Here is a 13,327-nt window from a genome sequence, read left to right as displayed (position 1 = left end):
GATCGTTGTATTTATCTAGGTTTTAGTACTGAGTTGCTTAATCATCTTGTTCTCATCTTATTTAGAAACACAAATGAATAAAGAGAGACAGTTTAATCTTAGTACGCCTTCTCTTGTAAATTCCACGCTAGTTTCTCATAAATTCTCGGCTCGTTGCAAAATTTTGTTATTCAGTTCAGGTTGATTAAAGTTGTATACAGTACAGAGGAAGCTTTCTTGTAAAAAGCCATAAACACACATCTAAAAAGCCAAGGCAACAGAGGCAAATTTTTCCGTATGTTAACTATTCAGTTTTCCCTATATAGATACTCATCTCTACATAAATACTCACACTAGAGCATGTTTCGGTGACTACTTTCTACTGGTGCATTATCAAGTACTCCACGTCAAACACTAAAAGCCCAGCTGCCTTAGCTATAACAACTAGACTATTTAAGTCGTACCTTTCCAAGGAAAATAAATTTCACTGAAATCGATGAACAAAGTGTATTTTTCCTAGAGTGGTATTATTAAGAATTTAAAGGAAGCGTTCTGTAAGGAATACTTTTTAAAAATTTATCGATATTAAAAAGTGAATTTTTTTGAATCAGGACACTTTAAGATTATTATATCGCAACCGTAATTTCATTCCCTTATTTTTGGAGATTCTGAGGGCAAATCAGTTTAGCCTTAACAACGAGCAAAAAATTTTTGCCCCACTAGGAAAATTTCAGCTTTCTGGTATCACTAAATCATTGTGTACTTTGCTCTAGTTTCTTAGAAAAAGTTAAAAATCTTAGAAAAAATGTAACTGTTGTTTGCTCGTCCTTATAAGAATATGAAAAAGCAATGAGCCTAAAGTTAAATAGTCTGGACATCGAAGCAAGCTACGGGAGATAGAGAAAGAATTTGGGGGAAAGTGGGCGACTGTAAAAAAGCGACGCCATCATGACGCACGAATGCAGTCAGCTCTTTAACAAATGCCATGCGGATTCCTATAATCAAAATTGTGATAAAATATCAGAGTTTGAGCTGGTTATTATCATAAGGCTGGCATCTCTGCCTTTCTTTGACAAGCTGTGCTTTAGTAAGCTCCCACTTCTTCCATTGGCGTAGCGGAGGCTAATTGTTTGGGAATGGGGCATGGCTTAGTATGGGCTTTGCCCGAATAGGGCTGCATCATTGAAATGAAATTGCCCGAATGGGTCGGAAATTCGATAATTTTGCCTGATTACGGGGGCTGCAGTCCCCAGCTCCTTTGCCTCCTACGACTATGACCGCTTCAACCATGCTTCAGAATTTGGCCAACATGCCTCCTTCAAGAGGTGTAGGCGGTTAAGGATAGCTTTCCAGCTAAATATAAACAAACAAATATTCAAAAATCAATCATTTTTAAAAAACTATTGTATACATAAAAACTGTATTTACTGCATCATCATTTACTCAAATCATATATAAACAATGTACAATCAGAATGCGTTTGGATGTTGAAAAGTGTGTAAAAATTATTTGAATTGAATAGATTAATCATTATACGAGCTAGGAAATAGCTGACAAAAGTTCATGAATCAGTTAGGTGATGCGTTCGAAAGGTATTCGTAATAAACAGTAATTTGAATGATCCCTTTTTCAAAACTGCTGCAAAATATTGGTTACCAGATCTTTTAAATCCAAGAATAAGATAGCGAGTATTATCAACCTTGTACAACATGTCTAGAAAGTTTATGCAGTGGGTGCTTTGATACTTTAAATATCACGGTGTCAGCGATAAAAATTTCGAGTAAAGGATAATGACGTTTCTTTTAAGCCGATTTTTCGCAGGCTTCTCATTGTTAAGAAATGTTAGGACTTAAATGTAGCTCCCTCTTCTGCGTAACCAAAGAAGCTAAGATTTGGAGCGGGCAAGCTATAAAATATACAACTCTAAGAACAGAAAGCATACAGTTTTCGTTAACTCCTAATTATAAGGTGGATTTTAGAACGTAATTTTTGAAATATACAACAATAATTCTAAAAATGGATAAAGTATCTTTTTCTAATAAATGATTAGGAAAATCTCTCTGAGAAATACAATCTAAAAAAAATAAAAAAGTCAGCAGAGTTGCGGAACTGAAACAAAGATAACGTTCGAAAGCAGAAAAATGACAGGATAATGGATAACAATTTCGTGCACTTTTTGGTCAGCACATGATTTCACACTCTGGGAGGTGACGGACAAAAACCACCCTCGTTATGTCGTTATATAAATATCTTTTCGGTTAAATTTTCTTTCAATTTCGCAGCTCTGTAGATGAAGATATAGCAGCGGAAGTACTGATATTCATTCCAGTGTTAGAATAAATGTAGAGATGCTTACTAGCCATGCCAACTTTACACCATCTTGGATTTGCCCAAAAATGGCTAGGAAATCATAGCACTGCAAGTATTCCATGCTATTGTTTTGATACGATCGTTTAAATTCATTAAAACTGCCAAATAATTATCGACTTTAGTTATGCAGTTGGAAAGTCTGTTACTTCCTGATCATCCGGGCTTTCACGATAAAGAATCTTTGATGTTTTAGCTTCAATTTCCGCATACAGTCTTTTGTATTCTGCTTTAAATCCAATGACAAAAATCAGGACTATAACCGTTAACACAACAGTAACTGATATCAAGGCGTTTGTCAAGTCCTTTGAATCAAGGTTGTTGTGGCTGCCCGGTATATTGCAAACAGAGTGTTGCTGCTCTTCTGGTGTCAATTTTGTCCCTAATTCGGGAAGGCCAAGCATCAAAAACACTCCAATAAACTGTCTGCAAAAAAGGAGATGAGAAAGGATAAACAACTTTTCTTTAGATTGAAAGCAAAAGGGATTCACGAGCTTGATCCACTAAGCTAGATCTGCTTTCCTTTAAACTGCGAGATTTTACCCAGTAAGTTTAGCCAAAGGGGCAATGGAGTGGAAAAGGGTAGCGAATCGACCTTAGCTGGGGATCTTTAGAGGAAACCTATTGTACTTGCGGTCTTTTGGATGCTAGAAAACTTCCGCATTGTGACACACCCCAATCTCAAATCTAGTGGAATTCGCAGGGCAATCATTCACGTCGATGTGCAATCTGAAATAAAGTCCCCCCTTTCTTTCTCTCCCTAACGTCTGTCACTAGAAATTTAGCATGACACCTCCCCTTCCCAATGAACAACAGTCAGTGTCTTTCTAAGAGCCGTCGAATCGTCTATCCTAAGCGGTATAGTATTTGTTAAGTTTTAATCTGGGATTTTAAGCCCTTCTACAAGGTATAATAATTTTAAAACTTTTCTTCCGCCTCCCCCCCCCTCCAGGTTTAATTTCGTGGCGTTGTTCCTGTCACGTAGCCGAAACCATATGCCGTGAGATAAAAGCTTTATTACAAATCAATTTTGCCATTTAATTTACGCTCACATAGTGAATACATATTTCATAGGCAATCAATCAAATTTGTCTTTATTGCTTAGAAATTTATCCTTGGCAAAGACAAATGTACATCGGTAAAGCTTCTACTAGCAACCTATAGACTAACCTTTGCTTCGAGGTCTGCAGGGCACCACTAAATTTTGCAGGGCAGAAACCCTTTTTACCCCCCCCCCCAAACTTATTGGCCTAGCTACGGTCCAGACTATAAGACCTGAAATACTTCTCAGAAAGCCTTGATATGACACAGCATACGATTAAAGAGGTAATATAATTTGAAAATTGTATCCAGATGTTTGATAACTGGTTTTAAAATGATAAATAGAACTAGATCCTTTGCTTGTCCCATGAACCCGAAAATGGTTGAAAATTGGTTGGAGATTGGTTGATGACAAAAAGAAGCAACATAAAATGAAAGGAAAAACCAAGAATAGTGAGAAACTGGAAGAAGAGAAGAGGATGTTATTAGTAAACCAGCTTTTGATCAATGCTTATTGATGTAAACCTATGTATAAAGTTAATAACTATGGAAAAAGAAAATTGCAATATTTATCGAATGAGCAATATGCACAATATTGCCATTTAAATGCAATCTAATATTTTCCTCTGACATTGAGTTGCATTGTCTCTTATGAGATGATCTTCAAACTTTTCCTTTAAGCAGTTATACCTATCGCCCAATTAGGCATAGAATCTGACAAAGAAAATAAAATTAAACTATTTAAAATGTCGATAAGTGAAGAGCTTACCCAAACATCCATTGCAAGCCTGCACTGGTAGCTTCGTCCACAGGATATGTGCATTCGACTCCAAGCTCAAGACAAATGGGAGCCACACCTAAACATGTTGCTCCGAACAGGAAGAACACGATGCACAACAATGTGGTTTGATTGAAGAGGCTTGTACTCTGGCATTGAAAGATAAGCATGATTGGTCAACCACGTCGATGTTTTTAGCTTGGAAAAGTGTACTTTGTTAAGACTAAAGCCATTTTGAATTTGACAGAAAAAATGCTAAGAGAAACAGAATTTTTAGACGAAATTATTAGAGTAATTAAAAAAACCTGAGCTTAGTTTAAAACCTAAACCACTTTGCATACTTATGATTCGCTGTGATCGCGTTTCTTTCTATGAGTTTTTGTGATCAGCTGAAACTAATTGCAATATTGGCTTTGTTTGGCTGTGCATAGACCAAAGAAAATATGTCCTTGGGGGATGATTCGCAAAGAGCAACGTAATTTAACCTGGATAAGGTGGAAAAAACACTGGTATCTTTTCTCTATCTCGGTATGACCAGCTTGTTTGATTTGACAAACTCTGGCTGGGGTATAGTTGTTTTTTTTAACGTTGTTTTTGAAAAAGTCCATTGAATCTTTCCAAGATTTGGCCAAGTCCATGAGAGTTTTCAAAACCTCCAAATGTTTCTAAATTGTAGCCCAGTTACATGCTTTGTAGCTTGCGGAGTTTTAGAGCACCCTAGTCTCTATCTGCTTGTATATGGCTTAGCAAAGCAAAATGAGCGAAGATAGTAAAACCAAAATGTGCATAGCATGCTGAGCTTTTTTACAGACGTAAATCGTATTGCAACATTGTCACAACGAGTATGAAACACGAATCAAATTCGTAACTGAAAATCTTTCTGATGACAATAAATGGTTTAAATTATTACTTCAAGAACTCTATAAACAGAAAAAAAGTTGAGTATCCTGGCACAATTTAGTCCACACAAACTCTGCAATATCGATAAAAGAAATCAAATTACAACTCATCTGTTCAGACCTTGAGAAGGAAAACGTTTAATGACGATTTTTAGACAGAGAATGCCAAAACGATAGGAATGATGTAATTTTTATAAAATATTACTCACGACAAGAACGAGGCATGACATGATAGCGGCTAACAGCATGAAAACCTTTGCCGTTTCTTCAAACCTTTTCGTTTTGTCAACGTAAACGCCAGCGATACCTGAAAACAGTAGTCCACCAACAATAACTAAAGCACCGCAAAGACCAGCTATATCCTAAAATCAATGAAGATAATATTTTCATTTTGACATCAACTATATAACCTAATAATTCAATGTATAACGCCAGTTTGAAATGCTGGATTCTTGAAACGACCTTAACTTTGCAAAAATACCTTCCCTGACAAATCTCCTCCTGTGATACATCTTTGATATAAAAGTCCCCCAAGTATCTAATGTTGCTATTTCCATCTTTCCTTTGTGTTCTTGTATATTGTAAGTGAAAAGGACTTCGGAAGCATATATAAGTCAGAGGGACACAAATAAGAAGAGACACTTTGCAGTAGTGCTAATGAGGCCACCTTGGAAAAGGTACACCCCTTATTCAGAAGTTCTTGGTTAGTAGTTATAAAATTAGTTGCAAGGTAATGTAAGTCGGAGGGACACAAATAGCAAAGGACACTTAGCAGTAGTGCTTAAGAGGTCACTTTTTGAAAAAGATACACCCCCTTATTCAGAAGTCCCTGGTAAGTAGTTTTAAGGCTCTTTACAGTAGTGCTAAAGAGGTCACTTTTTGGAAAAGGTGCACCCCCTTATTCAGAAGTCCCTGGATAATAATCATGAAATTAGTTGCAATGAAGCACTTTTGAAAACATTTGCATGTAGGGAATTCTAAAATGAAACAAATTAAACTGAAATAAACTTACATTATCGTAGCCTCGTGGGCAAATAATCTGTTCCAGCAGAGACGTTATTGTACTGAAAAGCGCAACTCCGAAACCAAACACAAACATCAGCAAGATGAAGGAACGGCTCTTCAAAGCCTGAGATAAATGTTTATTAGGGTACATTAAAATGAAATTCACTGAAAAAATAAAATTTGAAATGAAAAAGTAGCAAAAATCTGATATTTTGAGTACAATTAACAAAAAGGCCTTTTAAATTCACTGAAATGACATTCAAACAATGAGAATTGTATAGTTTTCACTTTAAATAAAAACACTAGATATTTCAATAAACAAATGTACTTGGCTTCATTTTGCTTCCATTGGTGAGAAAATGAATAAAAATATTATTGACATACCATTTTGACTCCTTTTAGAAAGGGCTCCGAGATGAGATGTGCTGAAGCTGAAGGTGGAGTTGGAGGGGCATCAGAACATACACCAAAAGTTGTCATCAAAGCACCCAAGACAGATGGTACACTAAATATCATAAGCTACCAAATGAAAAAAAATCTTTAGAACAGAGAAATTTAATAACTGATAAATTACAAAGCTCAATATTGTTTATTTGCATATTATACATTTTTTTGGAGACCATTCAACATAATTTGCAGCTTACTAAGATAATACTTAAAAATGACGAGGGCAGCCACAGCAGTAGTTGTACTAGAAGTAGAACAAGCAATAGCAGCAGTAGAAGAAAAAGTAGAAGAACGGAACTAACCATCAATTTCATGTCAGTAGCTTCTTTTACAATAATGGGTGAAAATGCACTTGCGATCAGAACCCCCAATGGGTTTGCTAGAAAATTATATTTTGAATGGTAAAAATCAAATAATTTGAAGCTGGAAAGCAAAAAGATCTCTAAGACCCCGTTTAAACTGTCCCGTGCAAGTTTGGAACCGTGACAGTTCTGTCACGGCTCGCCCTTCCGTTTTCACTAGCACTGTGGGACCAAGACGATTTTGCTCTGCTATCCGTTTTGCAATCCTGTTTTGCAATCGAACGAATTTTGTACCGTCACGGTTCCGTTTTTGAACGGGACAGTGTAAACATCTTTTCACATTCACAAAGAGGTATTTTGTATGGCTGTTTCAGGTAATCGAGGCTTTGATTTTGGTGCAACTACGTTGCCAAATTTCTTATCACTTTGTTAATTCAGTGACAGCGATCGCTGGGCTGAATATCTATTCAGCAGCCATTTACGATGGTTAACAACGCCACCGTCAACGCCATTTACAATCTATTCTCGATGGTGGTACATCAAAACTCCTAAGATAAAGGAAATTCTGAAGAAAAGACGACGACAGAAAAGCCTTGTATTGTTTCCCAGTCCAAGCCTTGATTGGAATTGGCAGTTTTGTAGTCTAAAATGACACTGAGAATTAAAGCACCTCGTCGTCCAAGAGAAGTTTTTATCGGCCTTCTTCTCCATTTTCGCTCTCAATAAAATGTCGATTGTTGATTGTGGCGGCAAAATAAAAACATCGGTTGATGAAATACAGCCTCCTCTAAACAATGTTTTACCATTGAATCAAGGTCGTACTGGAACGGCTAAACGGGACAATTTGAAACCGTGACAGTGTAAACACTTGCAAATCGTAACGGTACAAAATTGTCCCGGGACAGTGTAAACGGGGTCTAAAATACATAACTGTGAAGCATAAAGAATTGAGAGAGTAATACAAATCCTCTACTTTGAATGGAGAAAGAATTGTCATAGAAGGGAGGAAGCAATTTATGCTGGTCAAGATTTCAAATATTTTCACCCTTACCTAAGGAAGCTAATGTGTTTGCCACAGTTCTCTCATTATCAGCAAACCAGAGTGCAGCTAACTTGGTAGGAATTGCCAGTATAATTGGTTGGCTGCATGCAGATATTGCTTGTCCCACAAGTGCCATCCAAAAAATATATCTTTGATGTAGCAGAAATGAGGCTAGTAATCTTGTTATACACCCGAAAGCATTTATCCAGGTCCCTGTTAACATCTAAGATAAAAAGACAGAAATTAAGGATATGCCACAGTATCCACAGTATCTTCTCTTCATAGAAAAGGGACTTTACCCCTTTTGGCACAAATATTGGAAATACTTGTTAAAAAGCCAAAACATATTAAATCTACACTATGTAACTCCTTATAAATGATAATAGAAACCTTGAGGATTACCCTACACAGTCATCTCTCATGAGTACCTTATCACGGTTTGGCTTCACAAAGGAATATCACATGCAAAATTTAATTTATCACTCAGATTCATGTTTTGGTCTTTCTAGGTATTATAAGGACAGTGTCTGGAGGGGTGGGGTAAACCAACATAATAAAGAAGAACATCAGCCCCTCCTGGAACGCTTGAAAAGGAAATGATGCTCGAATTTTAATTTTAACCGCCTGCCTTAACTTTTTGTTGGTAATTCGTGCTAAAGATTATAAGGGAAACCATTATAAGCTTGTAGCTGTTTATGTTAACCACATAGAAGTGCTAAGCATCATATTCCATGTTGGAAAATTGTTTTTCTCTGTGGCTTTTCAAGCTCCTGTCTACATGTATTCAAATATCTAAAATTAAGTCAAAGAAAAAAAGAAAGCAGTCATAACAAAACTGGCTTAACTGGCATAAAAAAACTTCCATCTCGAAGGAGACAGAAGGAAGAGTTGTTGAATTTTACTGTCATGATGATATATCTAGACAAGCCCCTGGAAAGAGGGACTATGTCACAATTTGGACAAATGATGTGATGGCAAAGAAAGACTCCAAAGAGGCACCTTTATTTTTCAATCAAAGAGACTTGTGCATTATTCCAGAAAGAGTACCCATCATCACCAATAAGAAAATCAAAGTTTGTTATATTTAGACCTTCAAATGTTCTTCTTCAAAAAGATACACCAAAGGAAGCATGCTTATATGTTTACCATGAGAACATAGTATTGTTGTGTGAAGCATTACACAAGGCATTGAAAGATTTTCCATTGTTTTCAAGTAATTTTGTTGGCAACTTCGTTTGCTCCTCTTCATCAGAGTGTTGCATGTTTCGTTTATGCCTAGAGTGCAAAGATAAGGGTGATGCTTGGTTTTAGAATTTTCCAAGTGAGGTTTTGAACAACCAGATTTCCTGGAACCAGTGGGAACGAATAGAGGTAGATTTTACTGAAGTTAATTCCAGAAGAAAGTAAAAAAAATTACCAGTCTGGCCAAAGTTGTAAAAAGAGGATTGAAAAAAGATGCTAAATGGAACTATAGGTGATGCTTTAGAGGGACTTGCTGAGAAAATCCCTAATTTCTTGGTTCACACTTTACTTCCAGTTCAAGATTCTCAGTATTCCACCATCAAGTGCAGTCATTCAAGTCAATTTTAGCAACATTACGTGGCAGTAGCGCATAATGGAAATATTTTGTGTGAACAATACTCTTCACAGCCTGAACAGAAGGACCTGGAATGTTCTAGAAGTTTAGTTGAGATGGAGATGGCAGATGATTGGTATGGAGACCATTTCCATCAATTAGCTCCAGATGCATCTTTCAAGGAAGGAGATTATGTCATATTTGTATACGAAGGTGAACATTTTCCAGGGATGGTTACATTTGTGCACCCAAAGAAAAATGGAGCAAGGATCAAATCAATGGAGAGATGTGCTGGGGGCTGGAGATGGCCTTGTAGTTATAATTTAGGGGACATTATCAAGGTTATTGGCTTTCCTGTTCCTGTTAAAAACACGGGCACCTTCAACGTTTCTCACTTTTTTTATTTGCAGCATTAATCACGCTGTATGTCATTCCTTTTGTGTGAACACATTTCCTATTCCACTGCAAGTTTTGGCAGACAATATAATAGTTTGTTACATGTGCAATATAAGGAAACGGAAATCTCCTATTTATAATGCACTTGATAAACACATAGACGTGTAAGACCTATTTCTCTTTATTTACTAACACCCTGATATTTAGCAATAAGTAGTACAAACATGCAGATTAAATGAGAACATTGGTTTGAAAAACTGGGCGGCTGGAAAAAAGCCCTTGCAAATTTATTTTGCTCTGGGTTTGCATGGGCACAGGGTATAGCCTGTATCGCTAGGCAAGGCCTGCAAATGAATATGATTGCCTTTTTTCAGTTTTTCAGACTGATTTCTTTCTCACTTATTTGGTCTTTTATAAATGCGCAAAGAAATTCTATTGATAAATTTTACAAATTGTTGAAATCATCTGCCTGACTCCAACAAGGAGCCCGATTCACTGCCCCCTGCCAAAATTCTTGTGGCCGCCTGATCAGTTATATAGAATCATTCCAGATACCTGGAAATTAGGACAATCTTACTTTGCCATCTATCTCTGGTCAGGTTTTTCCAGCTCTATGTTTTCAATAAAGCATATAGTATCACCATCTAACTGTGGTTTTAAGCCCAATCTGATTGTTTGTTCTTTTTCATTTCATTTCATTTCATAATTTATTTGTTAACGCAGGTTAAAAAGTGGCAGCCTCAAGGTGACTGATGTGGACCTGCAAAATCAAAATATTTACATAACTAAAATCATGGTAAAATTAGGAATAAGTTTGCACTGTTCATACATTGCAGCAGGTCCACATCAGGCACCTTCTAGTTGTGACTTCTGCCAAATTTTGGCAGGAATGTGTAAAGGGTAGTTTGTTACCCGTGCATTCTAAAATGCATGCAATGTGGTTCTGCACATATTGTTGTGCTGATCTCTAGCAGAATTTGATCCTTCTTTCAAAAGTAGATCTCTTATAATTCTGAACAATAGGGGCAATACTTTCTTTAAATTTTGTCAAAATTGGATACAAGATATAAATTGGGCTGTTTGGCTCAGTGGAAGGAATGATTATTGATTTTGATGCTGTAAACTCAGTGTCTGATTCAGACCAAGTACAGTATTTACTACTGGCCCTTGTGGAAATAATTTTCTCCTGTCATTATATATACAACAGGCCTGGCCGTTTGTATTTTTATAGGTGAGCTGTGAATCGCTCCCCTCATTTGCTGAGGCGAGCTAAATCAGTAACACATATAATGTACTTCAAAGACAATAGACAGATGACTTAATAGGCCCCTTTAGTATCTGTCGGTTGCCTTAATGAAATAGCCTCAGTCAGGAGTGTGATGTTTTACTTCTTTCAATTTTTATTTGCTTTAACCGTGACTTAGGCACCCCCTTTACTTGAACATAGATGAAAAACTCTACGCTAAAATACCCAGTTTTGGATCGAAATAGGCCAATCAGAAAGCGCACGCACATGACTGTTGAGGTTGTCCAATCAGTGCCGCTTTCGTATTGAAAATATTACCAACGGAGTCCTAAGGTGAAAACGAACTCACTTATGTCTACACAGAAGCGGTCGGTCATGTTTATATAGTAGATAGATTCACAAACTGCTAGATGGAACCATGATCAGGCTTTGCCCTTAATGCCAAACATGTCGCCGTTATAGTTTTTCATCCAATCTGGGTTTTTCAGTAAATGCTGCTGGATAATGGAATTCCATGTTTTGGTTGTCGTTTTTGATCTGCAAGACAGAGGACCTTGTTCTCTTTGAGGGACAGTTTTGTTTCTATTGCTGGAAGGGACCTGCTGTCTTATTATATCCCCAATCTACGATTCCTACCAATTTCTTTGACTTTCCTTCCAAAAATATTCCTGTTTTCTTAAGATTGAAAGGTTCTAATCGCTACAAACCTACCTTGCGCTTAACTATCCTTTTCCGAATAGATCGAAGTTTATGCCTATCATAACAAAAACCGCCCAACAAGCAAAAAGTTAATTGCCAAAAATGCAATGACGGGAGAATTCGCTGTTACAAAAATAAACCAATTAACCCTTGTGCGTTTTCATAATTCTCTGAATAGGAAATTTTAGGGGAGGGATTCTCCCTTCATGTTCTGTTCAGGAGAGCAATTCATAGCTCGCCTCAGGTTGCGAGGAGAGCATGGAGGCGAGCGCGAGCTATGGCTCGCCTCAAACAGCCAGGCCTGATACAAATAAATATATAATGCAAAATTGTACAATGTGCATATGACACCCATTCTAAAGATTGATTTAGCTTAGAATAGAGGAACATTCGATAATGTTGTTGGAAATAGAAATAAAATGATAATACATTACCCCAATTCTAAGTCCATATGTATCAATAAGCCAGAAAGCTGGTAAACCACAAATAACAGAGAAAAAGAAAAACACCAATGAAAACCAGTTAATTCTGTCCTCAGAAACATCATAATAGGCAGATGCAATGTTAGCAATTGAGGCATAACTTATCCAAATCTGTTGAGGCAAGAATCAGAATTAGCAAATTTGCACCAAGACCCTTAAAATAAATGTAGAGAAGGTACTCATTATGGTCAGGGCAGGTGTGAGATTTCAGAGGCCGAGGGGCAAAATAGAAAGATGAGGCCCCCTTCAAGAGAACCAAGCAGAACGTTTTTGTGGCTATGCTTTCTGGAATGGCTTTTGACATACACTTTGGAATTTTCATGCCAACATTTCTTGCAAAAATTTAACATGTTTTACTTTATTTTGGTATACTTTTGTTATGTTTGATTAATTTTTATCAGGCCCCCTAGACCTCATAGGCCAAAGGGCAATTTGCTCCCTTGCCCTGTCTCAGTGGTCCTGATAACACCTATCACATGCAGGCTTTGAAATCAGCTAATACATTGATGAGAGTTTAGGAAATGTAGGTTTTTATGAATTCATTTGTTCCAATTTTTTATCTAATCAACAACAGAAAAAATTGACATATCAACATATATTCTAGGGTATTGAATAATGAGGGATGCCTTGGGTAGGAAGGATGTCATGTGAGCATTAGAGCACAGACAAGCATCGGCACAAATCTCAGTCGATTTAGTTCTATCAGCTAAAATGCAAGTAGACCAATATATTCACTTACCATAGCATTTGAAATATTGAAGATCATGACCACTGATAACATAAACCAGCGGCTTTTATAGGTGGCATGACGATTTGCTAAAAGGGGTTTAATTTCGTCCATTTTTGAACTTGACAAGTCCCGTTTGACAACAGATAAAATTTGGGGCCAGCCTCGATACCAACAAGAGTCATCGTCATCTCGAGAAGAGTAGTTTGGGGTGAAAGGTGGTATTGGCTAAACACTCAAAACAGAGAGAGAAGTTATGGAGGGGGGGATATCTCATCTAAGACAACTAATGATACAAGAGGTCGCCCGATTACACTTTTGACAAGTCGTTTAATGATAAC

At 37.0% G+C, this 13,327-nt stretch overlaps 1 protein-coding gene across 2 annotated transcripts; it reads right to left on the bottom strand.

The window, feature by feature from the left end:
* Nucleotides 1–931: 931 nt before the first annotated feature.
* LOC135682394 (solute carrier family 49 member A3) lies at nucleotides 932–13,186 on the bottom strand. 2 transcript variants are annotated; one of them, XM_065197267.2, is made up of 9 exons: nucleotides 12,999–13,186; nucleotides 12,212–12,370; nucleotides 7,870–8,083; nucleotides 6,819–6,895; nucleotides 6,454–6,588; nucleotides 6,077–6,193; nucleotides 5,274–5,426; nucleotides 4,157–4,314; nucleotides 932–2,772 (listed from the first exon to the last, which is right to left on the bottom strand). In XM_065197267.2, the coding sequence occupies exons 1-9, from the start codon at nucleotides 13,098–13,100 to the stop codon at nucleotides 2,472–2,474; spliced, it is 1,416 nt and encodes a 471-aa protein (XP_065053339.1). In that variant the 5' UTR covers nucleotides 13,101–13,186; the 3' UTR covers nucleotides 932–2,471. The 2 variants fall into 2 exon arrangements, with proteins under 2 accessions (XP_065053339.1, XP_065053341.1); XM_065197269.2 differs by lacking the exons at nucleotides 12,212–12,370; nucleotides 12,999–13,186 and adding an exon at nucleotides 9,007–9,024 and having other exon boundaries at nucleotides 1,418–2,772.
* Between the last annotated feature and the right edge of the window lie 141 nt (nucleotides 13,187–13,327).

Source organism: Rhopilema esculentum, chromosome 16 (assembly GCF_057945365.1).
Source record: "Rhopilema esculentum isolate cy_ngs chromosome 16, ASM5794536v1, whole genome shotgun sequence".
Lineage (NCBI taxonomy): Eukaryota > Metazoa > Cnidaria > Scyphozoa > Rhizostomeae > Rhizostomatidae > Rhopilema > Rhopilema esculentum.
The sequence above is the reverse complement of the archived record's forward strand: the minus strand, read 5'-3'. Positions and strand labels throughout refer to the sequence as shown.

Excerpts from the sequence above, each read along its gene's own strand:
- LOC135682394 (XM_065197267.2), bottom strand. The coding sequence starts at position 13,100 with ATGGACGAAATTAAACCCCTTTTAGCAAATCGTCATGCCACCTATAAA. Across the intron at positions 8,084-12,211 it reads CATATGGACTTAGAATTGGG|ATGTTAACAGGGACCTGGAT; the intron begins GTAATGTATTAT and ends TTTTTATCTTAG. Across the intron at positions 5,427-6,076 it reads GCCCACGAGGCTACGATAAT|GATATAGCTGGTCTTTGCGG; the intron begins GTAAGTTTATTT and ends CATTGATTTTAG.